A 17,245-nucleotide genomic window follows, 5' to 3' on the forward strand; every position below is an offset into this window, starting at 1 on the left:
ATGCTCATATTTTTTGAAGACCTGTTCCTTAGAGACGGTCTCATGCTGGAAGAATGTAACGTTTCTCCTTCATCTAAGGTAGAAGGCATAGAAGTGGGGTCACAGCTGGTCATTGTGGTTTTGCCAGACTGGGGAATTTTTTCGGTTGTGCTTCTAGGTTTTGCAAAAGGGCTGCTTGAGCCATATAGAGACATTGGTTCTAGACCCAGAGGGCAAATGGGGTGGCATTTGGCATTCTTGTCTGCTTCCCATTAGAAACTTAAGTTCTTATGCTTCCCTAGCATCACGTTAATTCCAAAGAGTGTTTTTGTATAAATTCATAGGATTCAAACTGTGCCCTTAATCCCATCCCAGCTGGAAACCCAGCAGCAGATGTGGCCGGGGCTGTGAATGCTGGTGGTTCGTCTGCATGGTGGGACGCAAGCGGTAAGATGGGAAGGGAGTGTTCATAAGGAGTGGGTCAGTCTTTGCTCTTGGGACTGTCCAGCACTCTAGTAGTGATATTTATCTAGTAGTAATTTTTCTGGTAGTAATCAAGTTCTGATTGCTATTTTCACACTTGTGCAAGGAGGGTTTCTTTTCTCTGTGGTTTGTGTTCTGTGGTGCTGGGCAACATAGCTGGCCAGGAAAGGAGAAGTTTTCACTCCAGTTAAACTATCAGTTTTAGACAATTTTATGAGTGAAAATTCCAGTAAATATTTTAGGTTTTTTGGTTTTCTTTATCTTTCAGTTATGTTCTGCCTAAAAAGCTCATGAGGCTAAAAGGAGAAATCAAACAGCCTTCCAGGCAGGCTGCTGGTTAAATACATTGGTTTTTTTCTGTTCTTCCTGAAGGAAAGTTGTGAAATACATGCCATTGCTACCCTGGTGGAAATAGCACTGGTGCAGTGTGGTGTGAGCAGGAGGCTGAAGAAAACATCTCTCAATGGTAAAAAAGAGAAGATAGCAGTTACAACGTTGGGTTCCTCTGCTCACCTTGTGGGGAGGGCAGGCTTAGGCGAGGATTAGAGGGAAGAATCCTCACCTCCTGCAGTGTTCTGTGATGGTTTCACAAATGCAGAGCAAGTCTGGCCCTGCTTAGCTTGTCCTGACCATTAAAACTAGAATGCAGGTCATGAACACCTGCCTCTGAAAAGCACTTGGCACTGGGCACAAGCAGGAAGGATAACATCTGAAGGCAGCATGTTGCTCCCTCTGTGCTGCTGCTGTTTCAGCTGGGATGTTTCCTTCTTTCTGCTGAGGTGCTGTGACTGACAGGGATGTGCTGTTGCTGACAGCACCAACCAGTTAGCTACAGGGACTCTTTTAATGGGCAGCTTGCCACAGATGCAGCCATCACTTAGAATGCTAGAGGCCACATACTTGTGTTCAGCGAGAGTAATAAAGTAGGTTTTATTTGACTTGTATAAATCTACTTTAATGGGCGTTCTTGCTACCACTTACTTTCATTACCATTTAAATTAGCTGTCCTAGAGCTGTTAATTATCTTTGCAGGCGGATATGGCCATATAACATACTTTCTTTTTTACTGCTCTTGATGTTTTGTACTGATACGTGTCCATAAATAATCGCTGTATTTTTGAGGAGTCCGAGACTCTGTGTGAGGAACGGACCAGCTGCTTCTTCCTGCTTCACCAACCTGCTCCCAAGGTAAACCGACACTTCTACAAGAAGCTCAACTCAAAGTTTCACACATTTGTCTTTCAAGTTTTTGGGGATTTTTTTGTTTTGAAGTGTCTGGCAAGTGAGGGAGCAGAGGAGGAGGGTGCACAGAGAAAGGTAGGAGCCTCTTACCGAGTGCCTTGTGTGCACTCTTGTGCTCGTGGCAGCGAGGCGAGGAACACGTGGCAGTGAAGTCGGAAGGCTGCTGAATTGCGGTTTCCAAGCAGCTGAGAACAAGTCAGTCAGAAAATCTTCCTGTAGGAAGAAGGAAAAATAAATAGTCAAGATCTTTCGTTCTTAAATCAACAAGTTACTATGACAAGATGGCAAACAAATGGCATCTGTGCTGCACAGCGGTACTACGCGGGCCAGGTGAGATCCTGTACAGCTGCAGCCGAGCACCATGGATATCCTACTGAAATCATGGCCTTCTGAGAAGCGTGACTGCTGGCTTGCTGATAAACGAGTAATGGCTCCATGAAGAAGATCATGCCTGCTCTGAACTGAGCAGCACCACTGCATGAGCTCACCAGAGTAAGTGACAGATAAACTCACCTGAAACGTGGGCCCAGCAGACTGATGGAAAATGCCAGGGAGGAGCAGAGCAGGCACACAGGAATGCTTGCTTGGAATTTCTGAAGTTGTGACTGGGGTGATGCTTCCCCTGCTAGATTATCATGTTCTGAACCACAAAACATGATCTTCTTCTCTTTTAAACCTTTTGCTTGCAAGAACCTACACTGAACAGATTATTGTGTACAGTGTGTGCTGAGACTGCCTCCTAGGGACACTCCCTGTATAGATGCATAGTGCACCTAAACAGCAGGCTTATGCATGCTTCTTAGAGTTCTCTAGTCTTTGATGCAGCTGCCTGCATCCTATCCCTAGAAGCACACCAGGTAGCTCCAAGCTGAGCTCCCTACTGGGCTGTGAGAGAGCCTTAATTTCTACAGGATGATTCTGCTATCCCCAGTTGTGTATCTTGTGGCTTAGCTTCAGGGTCTGACAGCCTGAGTTGCACTGGAATAAAGTTGTTAGGCTCCAAGACCAGCATGTTCCAAAAGAACTGTCCTTGTCCATATGCTATTTTAGTGCAAAGTACGTGTGTTGTTTAGGGTAGGCTTGCTGAGAACAAAGACCAGGATGGTGTTTTGGAAAAGTGGAAGAAAACTACAAAAGGTGCCATTAGTCTCCCTACAGGCAGAGCAATATTTTGAGAGGCTACCAGATAATTTCAGAATAGCTGAGGCGTGTTCTTAAGCCATTGAAAGAACTGCACTTAGAAGAGACCTGTTCTGATATGGGGGGAGGGGAGCAGTCATTGTCCTGAGCTGGAGCAAAACCAGGTCCTTCTTGCTGCTGTTCAGGCAACACTGCTCATGCTTCTGCTTCCCAGCCTCAGAAACCACACCTTGTATTTTACTTTCTATGCAGAAATGAGTTTAACAAGGAAAGCACTGTGGTCTGCCAGGACTGCAGCTATCTCTGTGCAGATAATGCCTAAGCCTTGTTTCCACAGTGGAAACTTACTGGCAGAATAATACCAGCATTACTGCTGTAGTTACACTGATATGTGTTCCTCCTGGGGATATCTGTTCCAGAATAACTATAGCAGTCTATTCAAGGTAAGGCTACTTTATTTTAGGTGACAGAAATAGGTTAATATATACATGTCAAATGAAAATGTTTTTATTAACTTTTTTTTTTCCCATACATGTTCTTGCATATGATTTCTAACTGAAATAAAATATCTTCGGGTGGATTAATAAAAAGAAATAACTTAGAATAAAGAACTTCTCAAACAAACTGGATAACATTAGGTTGCATATACTCTGTACACCTCCCTCCAGGGGCAGTTTCTTTGTCTTTAAACAAAATGAAAATGAAATGTAGCATGGACAGATGATGTATCTCCTTAAATAAAAACCTTTATGCAAACTTTTGCATTCTTACTAGTACTTCTACAGGAACATCGAGGGGATGAGTTCTACAATTCTAAATTATTATTTGTATTCTCCGAGCTGTTTTTGTTTTGTTCTAGGTCAAGCAGTTTGTTGAACCCTTCTGACAGTGCACCACTGTCTTCATCATCACTGAATGTCACCCAGTGACTGGGGAGTTTCAAGTTTTCTGGACTGTGTGCTGCAGAAACTGCTGACGGCACCTGGCTGTAAAGATGGCAGGAAGAATCTGTGTCCAAGTCCAAGAGATTCGTGTTCTTTGCAAGGGAGCTGCCATCCGACAGCAGCGGAGGCTGGCCTTCTGCTACAGTAATCAATTCTGTACTGGGTGCCAGCTGTGGGACTGTGTTATTTCCTTGGCTGGCAGCGAGTGTAGGAACTGAGAGGGCAGAGCACGTGGAGGCAACCTGAAGGACAGAGTCCTGAGGCTGGGGGCAGCCAGGATTGTTGTTGTTGGAGTTGAACATTAACTCTCTAAGAAGTGAGTTGTCACTGCTCTGGAGAACTTGCAGATGAAGAGCTGCAGGAGCTGACTTTTTTCTTCGTGGTGGCACCTTTGGGATGAAGGAAGCGTTCTGGGGAGGCGGTGTGTTGGCCTCAGCTGTGCTTGGGGAGTTGGGCTGCTTGTCACTGCTGCCCCTGCTCTCCTGAGGCTTCCCAGGTTGTGATGTTCTGGGCTTAGGGACTGGAGTAATCTTGGTCGGACTGAGAATAGCTGCATCTTCTAGACAGGGCTCTGGCAAGCCAAAGGGATTCTGTATTGTCTGCTGGTCAAATCGCTCTTCTCTAGATGTGGCCTGAGAGGGTGAAAAGGAGTAATAAATTTGAGAACAAACATGGTACCTTAAACTCTGAGTCACTTCCAGTGCAAGTTTTACTGATGGCATTGCTGAGAAAAGCTGACAGTACTGAAAAAAACAAGCAGTACAGAGAGGCAGCTTGACAGCACCATTTGAAACTGTGCTTGTTTGATTCTTCCTCAAGCATTATGCCTTGGACCAGTGTCCAAGCATGCTATCTGAGGACAAGGATCCTCCAGCCCTGTTCACTCTCTGCATGAAAAATACTTCTCTTTCTGAGCATCTCTTTCTCATGTTAGGATTTAGCTCCAGGCTGTATTAACACAGTTCTGAAGAGTTATTTATTTGTTACATCTCCCTGCTGCCTAGTATTATTTAAGCAAGAATGCGTGAGGGCTGAATTAATGGGGCCATGAGCTCACGCCTTTGGCCATGTTCTAGTACGTAAGCTTGAAGGACATTTGGCTTAAACTAACTTAAGAAAGGTATTAATGGCATTGGCACATCTCACTGATGCTAGGAACTGAAGCTAAAAACAAATTCTCAAAATGCAATTTAGTTTGTATGTTTTTGCTATTTAAAAATACAGAAACGTAAGAAATAGTCCAAAAGGCTGTGGTTGCTTCAGATTTCTCATGCTCACTGTATGTAATCAGTGTAGCTGAATGAAAACATTTTAATGCTTTACTACTGTCCCATAATATTAAACATAATATACAGGTTTCTTTAATGCAGTCCAAATATTTGATGGACGTATCCTCTGCCATAGCTGTCTGTAGGCTGCTATTGAGTTACCTTTGCATACCTTTTTAATAATAGAAGTGGACTGAATAGAGATTTTCTAGTACAGCACTCCACTCTGAACTCACTTGGGGGAAGAGGTGGAAGTCTGACATGAGAGTCAAACTGAAATAGAGAAATTCCTGCAAAAGCTTTCATATAACACCAGGATAACAGTGCCTCTCAGCACTTTGTAGGAATGCCCTATGCATGGAGGAAGGATAAACATAAAATAAATAGACTAGTCTTGGTTTTTGAGTGATGAAGGAAAGGGCACGCAGGGTGCTGCCTGTTTTTAATTCTTACGTGATTCTGGTAAGTGGAGATGGCCCAAACCCCATTAGGCAGGGGTGAAGGCCTTTGCAAGAGTCCTAACTTAGCACAGAGCTTGCTGAGGCTCTGTCTAAGGAAGAATCTAAAAGGTTACATATTTTTGTCTTGAACTTCAACTGCTGCATTTCAGCTGTTCTAAGAGGAAAGAAATTGTAGGCAGTCTGTGTAGAGACCTGACAGAGAGACAGATTAAGAATCCACACCTACAGGTTTGTATTTTTAAGATCCTGATCTGTTGAGTAGAATCCAAAATCCAAAGTGAAACACTGAATCCCATTATCAGGCATGTGAAAAAATAGTTGGATGAACAGGACAGTGAACAGCATATGGAGAAAGAAGCTGACACAGTATGGAGCAGAACACTCCGGCTGTGGTTAAAAGTAAGCACTGTGATAAGGGAGAGATGACTCTTAAAACCTGCACATCAGCTGCCTTTTTCTATTTGGGATTCAAAGCAGAATTTTATTCTAAAGATATGTACCTCTGCCTTATAGTAAAGCAGCTGGGCTTTGCCCTTTAGTTTAATAAAAAGCCAAAGAGTGCCAGTATTGAAAAAGTCAGAAATTTCTGTGCAATCCTGTACCTGGAAGTCTTTCTTCCTGATTTTACTGAAAACAATCAAACAAAACAAACAAACAAGCAAAAATGTAGCTACAGGTGATGCCAAGATGGCTCTGATGCTTCATAATCAACAGAGTAAAAACACAGGAAGAAAAAAAGCATTCCACATGAGACAGTCAGTGGTATTTTGTGGTCTCCTCCTTAAAATAACGCTGATGCAATGAGGAGAGGAAGCAGAATATTGGAGCCATGACACTTTCACAGTCAGTGCCACATACCTTGACAGTGCTCAGACAAACCAGGAGTAACTACATCTAGGAAAACAGACTCACAAAGAGAAAAGCTGAGTAAAAACCTGAGGTTCCTTTCCTTTCTTGACTGCCTCAAACATTTTTATGACTACAGCAAGCAATACCATTTCAGAGCCTGCTGACTAAGAACTGGGCACTGTTCAAACATTAGGGCTTCAAAACAACTGCTTAACACTCCCCCCCACGCACCCTTTTTTCATCCTTCACACCATTTAAGGCTCCAACTCACATTTTCCATCTTGGCTCCAGCCCTTTGCAGGGGTACTGGCTTCTTCGTAGTTGGAACTTTGGGTGGAGGCCGATGGGGCACAAGTGCTGGTCCTGTCTGTGGGCTCTGAAAGGACAGGGACTTTGTGATGCTGGGAACAGGCTCAGGTTTGGTGAACGTTTGGTTTCGAGTTGGAGCAGGCTTCAGTGCATCTTCCTGTAATCCTGAAAAGCAAAACCAATTAGTGTCTTAGCAGCAAAATACCTCCTTTTACAGTCATGTTTTCCAAAATGTGCATGGTCTAAAGGGCAAATACAGTGCTGATGCCCAGAATGCAGGTTTTGGAAAAACAGATCTCTGTGAACCTGTGTCTAGAATTTGTAAGTGACGTTTTGAAAACAGCAGTTGAGGAAAACCTTCCCTGTATGAAATGCTTCATGCCAACATGCAGCGCTGTGTCACCACTGAGCCAAGTGGGTTAAACACTGCTGGGGTGCAGAAATACTGGGCTCACATCCTGAGCCTCCCTTTGCCCCAGTTCTCTGATCTGGATAAACAAGGTGACAACACTGCTTGCTTCCTGTAAGCAAAGAATTGTAAATGCTAACTAGGGTACAGCACAAGCTATTGAAAGCTATGCTGACTAGGCTGGTTTCCTTACCCAAGCTGATGAAATGAAATTTCAAAATTAATGGAGTAAACTTGATTTCAAAGATAAATGTACAGCAGTGTCTGAAGAACAACCATCAAAGTGCCTTTATGATATTCCTAATTAAAATGGATTATTCCAGACTGCACTGTGTTTGCAAACAGAGGGGTTGTTCTTCTCCTAAACTGAGCACCTTGCAGACTCAGATACTGCTCTCCAATCATAATGCATTCTTTCTTCTTTATACAGCATCAGCAAAAAAAAGGCTGCTTGACACTCCAGAGAGCATATTCACACGGCCTAAATTTCCTGCTCTGAGTTGCCCTTGTGAAAAACTCTCATCTCCATGGCTTTGACATATAGAGAGTATATACCTATAGAGAGTAGCCTTTCTGCACAGATATTTCAGCTAAAGGTACTACAGACTTCTATGCAGGCAGCAACTATACTTGTTATGCAAATGTGAATAAAATCCAGGTTATTTCTCCTACTGCTGTATTTGCTCTATAGCTCAGTTAGGAACAGTGAACATCACTAAGTGGAGCAGCAAATGTAACTCTAAGGTAACACAAGCACTCGATTCCAGCTTTCTTTTAATTTTTCAGACTAGATCTGGACATCAATAATCCAAATGCTCATAGCAACAGTTCTGCAACAAAATATTCAACTTGAGTTACCTTGGAAAAACAACGCCAGCATTATCAAAACTGACAGATAACACTAAGACAAGTCTTGTAAGAATGTGCATGTCCATGTTCAGCAGAGCCTCTGAATAGAAATAAACGCATTAGGGCTATGACAGCAGAAGGATAAATACACCTGCAGAATTCTGTATTTAAAGATTCTTGGAAAGTCCATTAGAAAGCTAGGCTTACCTCCTTTAGCTTCCATAAGACATCTGATAGCTTCTTCTGCTTCCTCAGCAGTGGTGGTTTTGATTTGCTTGACATTGTAAGGTTTACTTATTCCAGTACGAACTTTAGGCTTCGATAAAAAATACAAAAATGAGTAATGCTGAGAGAATCATTTTTTCTTGTATACTTGTGATCTTATGGCTAAGCTCACACACCTGTAAAGCTCTGGTTTTGCCAATGGCTGTTCAGAAATCTAGAAATCCTACAGAAATGGTGGAGAGTCTTTTGGCAAGCACTGGGCCTTTGTTATCAGCTGAGGAGAAAGGCAGATAGCTAACTGCCACAGCTGGTCCCTCAGCCATCCCTTGTTCAATGCAGTATGGTTTCCATCTAATAAGACAGGAGTGGGGAGGTGTTTCCACATTTGGGTATTGATTTCCCTGTTGACAGGGTGGCAGCCTTGCTGGCACCAGAAGACTTTTCCTGGATGTCAGGCTCTGGGGCATCCCATCAAAACGAGGTAAGAAGAGAATTAAAGCACATTATCATGGTGCTCAAAATTCAAGTTAGCATTCGTCAAAGAACATCATAGAAAATGAACCAGCAGTGCCCTGGATGTGCACCATTCTCTCTCCTTGCTCTTCAGCCTCTCCTTCTTGACAATTTAACATTATTTTTCTCAGGTCCAGATGGCCCTATGGTCTAGTATTACAGTACCACACACTCATCTTAGCATTTCCAGCTCAGGCAGGCAATGGACTTCCTTCCTTGTACGACAAAAGCATTACGTACTTGATGCTCAATGTCTGCATGGATGGGGGAGATGAAGATGATGCCACATGGCCACACTGAGAGGCAGGACTCACCGGCTGCTGAGGGGCTCCAGGCAGCAACTTTGCTGTGGCCAGGATGGAGCAGGTGGAGTGGCTTCCTGAAGAGAGGGAACCGTCTGAGGAAGACTTTTTGCCTGATGTTCCAGCTGAAAGAGGAATAAAAATGGCTTGTTGCTCTCAGAAATCTGCAATGACAGATTACTCTCTTTGAAACATGTTTGTGAGAAATGAAAGAGACACTGTCACTGTCCCTGCTCCTCCAGATGACAGGCACATTAGGTAAGACCCTCCTGAGGGACATCAGAGTCCTTCTGCCTGGGCGCCTAGAGGAGCACACTTTGATCTAGAAGGAATAAATGGGCTGAAGCTGTTACTGCCTTAAGTCTAGGATGGAAAAACCTGAACACAAATGAAATCATGAGCTGTTTCAGGAAGGATTTTCCTAGTTAGTCTAACAATTTCTTAGTTAGTCTAACTAACAATTTAGTTAGCTGAGCAATAACGCTGCCTTCCAGGCATAGAAGCCAGCATTGTCACTTCTGTACAACAGACTCAGAAATGAACAGGAATAATGCTGAAGAACTCATCTTCCAGCAATGAGTCTGACAAAACCTTTGAATTAAGACTGAAAAATATGAATATAGGGCTGCAAAAACCAATACAGTGTACAGCTTGTGTCACACTGAAGACCCAGATAATTATCTGGATTTAGCAATTGGCATTCTATCAAAAGCAGCTATAAGAACATGAGCAATGTAGTACTGACAACTTCTTCGGTGAGTAGAACTCAGGTAAACAGCACCTTTGTGCTTCACTGAACATGAAAATGAGCAAGAGCTACTTGCAAAGTAAAGTAGAAAAGGCCAAATAGTACAGAACAAGCATTTTGTCAAAGCTTTTAAAAAGAAGATTACAGTTAAGTCAGACACAAGGAAATATAAGAAAGCACCCAGCAACTTTCTAAGCCAGCAGGCATAAATAATGGTATTTATTGTGACAAAGCAGCAGGTCAACTTGTTGAACTGAGTGATGAGTTAAGTGTTGTCATACTGTACTCACTAAAGTATGGAGCCTTTCTTTAAGGAATACCTGTCACCCTAAAAACAGACTTCCCCCATTGCTAGCTTGGCCGTAGGCAGACTAAAACAGACTGGGAAGCAAACAGAGCAGCAGCTTGACATTTCAAAACAATGTCATTTTCTTCATCACCCAGAGATGGCAGGCAAAACTGTTCAGCTGAGGCCAACACTATGTAAAAGAAAGTTAAACTCACCAGGAGGAGGAGGCCTCTGGGGGGGCTGGAGTGGGCGAGGCCTGTTAGGAACAGACAGAGACCTGCTTGGAGACCTGCGGTGATGCTCCCCGCCTGCCTCCAGGTCCAGCTTCAAATCAACCAGGTCTGCATCATCTAGGGCAATTTTAGAAAGGATCCATGTCAGACACTTGCTGAAGAGCATGCACCAAATCTGGGCCATCTGTAGAGAGGCAATGACGAATGGCCATCCCGAGCCAGGTATCTCAGCAACAGCACACTGCTTCTTTCATCCTGTTTGCTCCTCTGGAATAGCTCCCTGCTCCCACCTGAGAAACATCTACCCAACCTTATGTCAAATGTTTCCCTCCCTCCTTTTCCAGCACTTGTTAACTGTTCCTGCTGACGCACAGACTGCCTGCATCTGATTTCTGGGTTACTGCTCACCTCGTTACATTGAAAGCTTTTCACAGGCAGACTTCAGTGACCTGGCATCATTCAAACTCAGGCACAGCAGCCATGGGAAAGTGAGTCATGATCAGTTCCCTATTCTTCCCTCATGAAGGCCGCAATTATCTCTGAAGATTAAGCAACCTTCCTTGCTCAGAACTGTTTTTGTGTCTCAGAAAGATCTATCTGAATCACTCCCTCATTAAATCTCTCTGCTTTCCAGCAATGTTTCATTACAGGTACACCTCCCTCAATGTCATAGCCCTCAGATGCACCTGAAATGACTGTGCTATTGCACTTTCACTCTCTCTAATGGATGGAGAGGAGTAGAGATGGCTTTCAGCTCCCAGCCAACTGCATTGGGGGCTTTCACCTCAGTTGTCTCACCTCCTTCCCCTACCCAGCCTTGCAGAAATGGCCTCTAGGGCTCCAGAACCCACTTGGTTTAGTTTTGTCCCTGTGGTTTGGAGAGGAGGGGGAAGGAATTGACAAGCAGCAGTCTTTCCTGCTTTAGGCATTCTTAGACGAGTTCCTGTTTTTCAGAAAGTTGTACTCTCCAGGGAATGCTGAGCTGCCTCACACTTTCCTGCTCCCACTCAGCACCAGATGGCAGCCACAGAGACACAGCCTGTGATCTGCCCAGCCTGCCCCCCCTTCCTTCTACATTTTCTCTAAGCAGCAGATATGGCCTCATCAGTATGATCCGAGGTGCCATGCAGATGCCTAAAGGCACAGCTGGAAATTCTGGCAGTAATACTGAGCACAAGATAAAAATCAGCCACCGCACTACCCCTCCTGCTTAAAAGACTGCTGGGTTTTGGCAATGGCTCTCAGGAACGTCTGACCTCAGAAACACTCATGCACACTAATGTGCTCCTCTCCTTGGTTTCTTCTGCATCCAGAACCAGCCCTACAGCCATCATACCTTTGACAGGAGGCGCTCAGACAGAACTGAGGCATCTGGAATTGCAGAGACTTTAAAGATGGACTGAATACATCATATTTTGACTTTGCAAGATCAGCCTCTCAAACTCCTTCAAACTATACCCTGTAGCCTCCTACATACTTTTTATATATTTTTTGTGTGTGAAGAGCTAGTGCAATTGAGAGGAATGCCTGCAATTCTCTGTAGTGTAATGAATCATCACATCAAATAGTAGGCCAGAGGTGTTTGGAGGGCAAGCCATCTCATAGCACAAAGTGATAATTTTCACTGTATTTAATAATGACAGATTACTCATTGGCTCAGGGCTAAGTTTCTGGGTCTGTCTATACACTGCACTCAGCATACAGCTTAAGGTGGGTCAGAAAGCTGTATATCGCTGTGATTGTTTGGAATGTCTGCCTGTGTAAACTTAAGAATTTCGTTTAATTTTTATGAACTCTGCTTCTGACTCAGCCTTTAAAGGCATTAGAGTTTTCACTTTTATGTCAGAAGATTCTCTTCTATGAGAGTGCAGAAAGAGCTTCTCAATCACCTGCTAATGGCAATGAAGTGTTTAAGATGCAACCCAGCCTGTTTCAGCTTGGCCACTGAGGCCTGTCCTGATCACATGCCAATGTAATAAGGCTGCAGTGTGGCTAGTTCTTGCTGCAGTTTGTAGATGTAAAGCTGTTGCTATGAAGAGAATACTTTACAGAATAATTTCTTAATAATGTATAAACAAGCCAGGTGACCAGAAAAACAGAGTGGCGTATTTGCAAAGCTCTGGAAGAATGAATATACCTGTAGTATGAACTTCAGCTCCTTCAGAAATATATAAATAAAATAGAAGCAAAGAGAAATCTTAACCTTTGAAGTTGGTTGTTTGAACACAACTTCCTGAACAGCCCGGCTTGCTCCAGTCTATGCTGCCACAGCTACAGCTCAACAGACAGAACACAGCTCATCACCAAATCAACAGCAATTCTTGGATTTGACTTTGCTCTGGCCCTTACCAGTAAGGAAATAAAGTACAGATGATTTTGTATTTTATGTCCTGGTGCTGTACAATATCAAATGAATTAAAAGAAACTTATTAAGACTCTAAAAGGAAACTGGCATTTCTCAGCACTACCACCTTGCCCTGGGCTGGAATGAAGTAAGATCTAAGCTTTATTATTTGTATGGCTGTGTTGCCTTGGTTACAATCACACGCTCAATAGTTGTTGAGCACTGCATGAACATGTATCAAAAAGATAATCATCATCTTCAAGAGACCTACAATCAAATACAAACGAATAAGAAAATACAGACAAAAGGAGAATAAGCAACAAGTGTTCAGGTGTTATTTAAGGAACATACACAATTTACCTTTGTACAGCCGTGAGTTTTGTCCAGATTTGGTTGAAAAAGCAGTGGATGAAAGGTGTCCAGAACCATCAGGCAAATATTCTGCTGCGTCTGCTTCCAGGTGTTGACACAAAGCATCATCTAAATACTCATCTTCATCCTCCACTATATCACCTGAATTAAAATATTAAATAACACAGACTTCATGAAAAAGTACATAAATGAATTGAACATACGCAATGGGCAGGCTTCTTTTGTAATCCATGGGTTCATTACAGTTTATTTCTATTTAGACAACTGTACCACACATTGGATTTGCTGACATATTCTGTTAACACTACACTGATAGGCCAATCTTAGCAATACTTCTCTGGCCAGGAACAGTGCTGGGTCACAGTTTTATTTACAATCCTCTTTTTAAGCAGTGTGGCTTCACTGCAAATTAAAATACCAGCAACACTCAAATTCTGTACAATTAAAGCCGGGAAAACAACTTCTCACAATTTACCTTACAAACCTGCTACTCACCTTCTGAATCATAGTCCAAACTCGAGAAGTCAAAATTTTCTTCCAAAAGACAGGAATTTGCAGTGGGGGACATGGGGACAACACTGTCCCGTTTCCGAGCTATTTCCTCCTGAAGTCCCTTCAGCCAGTCCTTAGTTTTGGGACGGATCTTCACTGTCCTGCCTCTGACCTAACACAAAGAATTATTTCCCCTTTGGCAAGCAGGGCACAAAACAAAAACCTGAGCAAGTTAAGTGTTGCTGCTTGCTTGTAAGCAATATAACTAACGCTTCATCTTCGATAATAAACAAAAAGGAAGCACACTTTATACCCTCATAACAATTTTTCAGACTGTAATGATATTCTTGAAAGAAAAGCTTCAAAGCTCATTAGGAGATGCTGCTGCATTTGGGGGTTAATTGAGAAAGAAGCAAAGTATCAGCTATGTATGAAAATGATGCTGTGATATTCATAATGGAGTGGGAGGGCTCCTTTTTTTAAAGCTACTGACTATAACACACAGAACCTTGTTACCTGCTGCCATCTGTAAGGAGGCTCTGCTCAGAAAATCTCAGATATGAGAGTCAGTGTACTGCCTGATTGATAGTTGATACAAAGATTAAGACGGCAGCTGATTGTATGTGTTACTCCATGACATTTAGGGTAACAGATATCCAAAATAGTGTCTTTGCCAGCACTACTAGCTTGGAAAGTTCCTGACTGGTTCCTAGCCCCTTCACACATTGTGCATATCCAATAATGTTCGATCCTGTGCTATAATTAAATCAGTGAAATGAGCCAAATTAAAAGATAAAACTCCAAATATGAAAGAACAACAACAGTTAAATCCACTGCTTCAGTATTGAGTTTACAGTGCAGCTCCACACAGTCAGCATAAAGGACGGGGGTGATAAATTGTAGCATATATGTGTGGGAAGGAAGAACAAGGGATTAGAATATAAATTCCTTACAGCTAATGCTGCACTTGCCACAGAGGGCAATGAATCATGTTGTTCTAGCTTGGGAGAAGGAGTTTAGAGGGTACACTTAAAGGAAACAAAAATCTCTAAACAACAATCTTGAGCATGCTTTGGCAACAGTATAAAGGCACAGCCTCTAGAGCTTCAAGTGCCAAAGGAATGGCCAAGTCCACGTATTTTGCAGTGGTATCCCAAAGCACTGCTTAGGAACTCCAAGAAAAGTTACTTTCTGCCCTTCGGAAACTGAAATACTGTGTTAACATTAAGAAGTTCAGCAGCTGGGAAAGCCAAGGACTTTGTGAGCATGAAGGTTCTTTGGATAAAGTTAGTTAAATTTCTAACTAAATTAAGTATCTCATTCTAAGCAACCACTTTTGAGAAACCTGGTATGAGATCATTATGGTAAGTATGAGATGGTCTTACTTTGATACCATCTATATCCATAACACGAAGTGCTGACTTGCTGTCTGCAAATGTTACCAGCATTTGGCCTCCACTGATCCTAGTGAAAAAAGACAGAAGAGAGAAAACAGTGCACTTCACCAGTGAGTAAAAAACCTTAAATGCAACCACGGTCACTTTGTTGAGCCATTTATTTGGTTCCAGCTTTATTTTACTCATAACTACATTTTGGAGAGAAGCAAGCTACCTATGAATCCCTGCTGAGCTCCTCCCCTTTCCCCCTCCTCCTCTGTGTGACCCCAGTGACACATCTGTTACTGGATCATCCCTGAAGAAGCGTAACACACCTCGGCAGCTGTTGACAGGATATCCAGTCCAATAACTACACTCCCTTACAACTTTCCTTGGCATAGTCCTCCTCAACCTCAGAGGACACATGATGTCCCAAAGATTTTTACATCATCAAGCTGTCTAGTGAGTGTGAAAGAGTGCTGGAAGAAAGCACAACTCCTCAGGGGAAGTGAAGCGCGGCCAGAGGAGCAGCCAGCAGAAGCAATGCACCTAAGCAAAGCCTAGATTATTTCTTTAGCAGGCTGACAAGAAAGAAAAGATATCCAAAATATATACATTTCATTTCTAATGAAGAATTAAACATAATGGAATTTCATGTACTGCTTTCCACTAAAAAATGGATTCTGTCTGGATATAAAGGGAATTGCTAGTCTGCGTTTTTTAACATGATAACCACCTGAAATCCCAAATTTACCTGACCAGAACAACAGTGCCATAATCCTCAAACATCCGCATAAGCTCTGTACGCAGGTCCTCAGGAAAATCATTTTTCTCTTCTGGCACTGGTGATAGCAGATTTACCACTACTGTGGCATCCAGTGGTCCCTGGAAAGATGACACTTCCTGGAAAACACTCTCACGAGCTCCTTCATTGACTTCCTGGACTTCCACTTCTACAATAGCTAACACAGGCCTACAAGAAATAAAGAGAAATAAAGGAGAAACACCTATTTAAAACTAAAATCAACATTGCCCAATTGCCACTTACATAGAGTTAAAAACAATTCTATACATCTCTGGTCATTTTTAAGTCCACAGTGTCAAAGTCCATTACAAATAATTAGTTAATCACTTCCTTCTTAGGCATACCAGGCTTAGTGTGTATGCTCTACACAGAAAGAGAAGTAGAAAAAATTACTTAAAAGTCTCACTGGAAGATAGCACTGTGGTGCCGGAAATTTGGGAGTCTAATGGATTGCTTCATTTCTCCTACAGAGAAAAGTCATGCCTTGAGCACTGTTAACTGTATTTACCAGTTCTTAATTAACTGAGTGTAACGGTGAGGACACACCACAGACAAATTCAAATAACAATTGCATGCAGCAGTTCTAGCAAACCTCTAGTCTAAGATTACCAGAATACTTTGCTCCTTTTTAACTAGCCATCTCCCAGAGCCCCTGCAGAACAGGAAGGCCATCTATTCTGCTAAGCATGGCCACACAAAGATGCCTGTCTTCCAAAAATTAAAGACTAAGTACTCTAAGGGTTCAATGTGGCAACAAACAGAACAAAATAGCACAGTTTGAAGGGACTTTCAGTGAACAACTAGTCTTAGTGCCTGACCACTTCAGAGCTAACCAAAAGTTAAAGCATATTATGAAGAGCACTGCCTTGATAACTGATAGGAAGAGCACCTCCCTAGGAAGCCCATTCCAGTGTTTCACCATCCTCATGGTAAAAGAATGTTTCCTCGTATCCAGCCTGAGCCTCCCATGGTGCAGCACTGTGCTGTTCCATCATGACCAGGGAACAGAGCTCAGCATCTCTCTCTGCATTTTGCCTACTCAGGGAGTTGCAGAGGGCAAGAGTTCACTTCTTGGCTGCCTCTTCTCCAGACTGGACAGCCCAGGTCTTTGTTCTCAATCTCTCCTCACAGCACATGCCTTCCTGCCTGTCACTGGCTTTGTTGCCCTCTTTTGGATGCTTACAAGGGCCTTAACATCTTTTGCATTTTGACATGCTGACATGTGTTTGCTACACAGCAATACAATTAGCCAACACAACAAACTTGCTTCTTCAGCAGTTTCTTGCCTATTACCTCTTTGCGTGTTAGATCTAAACACAACTGGGAAAGATGTCTGAAAGACTAAAGCTTGTCTCATCTCCATGAATGCCATCTACATTCTCAGAATTCCACCCGCACACACACAGAGTAGTAACTGGAAAGGCTGCTTCTAACTTTCAGAATTGCTATTTCCTACTTGCAAGAGAGTATGCATTACCAGAATGTATGAATAGGAGAGCCAAGCTAAAAAGTAAAAAGAGAGAAAAATAATGCAGAGGAAATGTTAGCTATTTCTATTAGCACTGTGAATCGTTATGCATTACCATATGCCACAACAATACAGCCAAGCCTTT

The 17,245-nt window shown here is 42.7% G+C and overlaps 1 protein-coding gene across 4 annotated transcripts in view; it reads right to left on the reverse strand.

The window, feature by feature from the left end:
- Positions 1–3,281: 3,281 nt before the first annotated feature.
- The window catches only part of SYNJ2 (synaptojanin 2), a 68,717-nt gene continuing 54,753 nt past the window's right edge, over positions 3,282–17,245 (reverse strand). For 3 of the 4 annotated variants that reach the window (XM_052672143.1, XM_052671978.1, XM_052672222.1), the window contains 9 exons: positions 15,582–15,800; positions 14,837–14,915; positions 13,455–13,623; positions 12,948–13,100; positions 10,226–10,360; positions 8,986–9,098; positions 8,141–8,249; positions 6,638–6,840; positions 3,282–4,420 (listed from right to left, as the gene is read on the reverse strand). In XM_052672143.1, the coding sequence (XP_052528103.1) occupies positions 3,650–4,420; positions 6,638–6,840; positions 8,141–8,249; positions 8,986–9,098; positions 10,226–10,360; positions 12,948–13,100; positions 13,455–13,623; positions 14,837–14,915; positions 15,582–15,800 (1,951 nt within the window). In that variant the 3' untranslated portion in view covers positions 3,282–3,649. The remainder of the gene's footprint in view (positions 4,421–6,637; positions 6,841–8,140; positions 8,250–8,985; positions 9,099–10,225; positions 10,361–12,947; positions 13,101–13,454; positions 13,624–14,836; positions 14,916–15,581; positions 15,801–17,245) is intronic. The other variant, XM_052672052.1, reaches the window with a different exon arrangement.

Source organism: Tympanuchus pallidicinctus, unplaced genomic scaffold (assembly GCF_026119805.1).
Source record: "Tympanuchus pallidicinctus isolate F22 unplaced genomic scaffold, pur_lepc_1.0 scaffold1, whole genome shotgun sequence".
In the NCBI taxonomy this organism is placed as follows: Eukaryota; Metazoa; Chordata; class Aves; order Galliformes; family Phasianidae; genus Tympanuchus; species Tympanuchus pallidicinctus.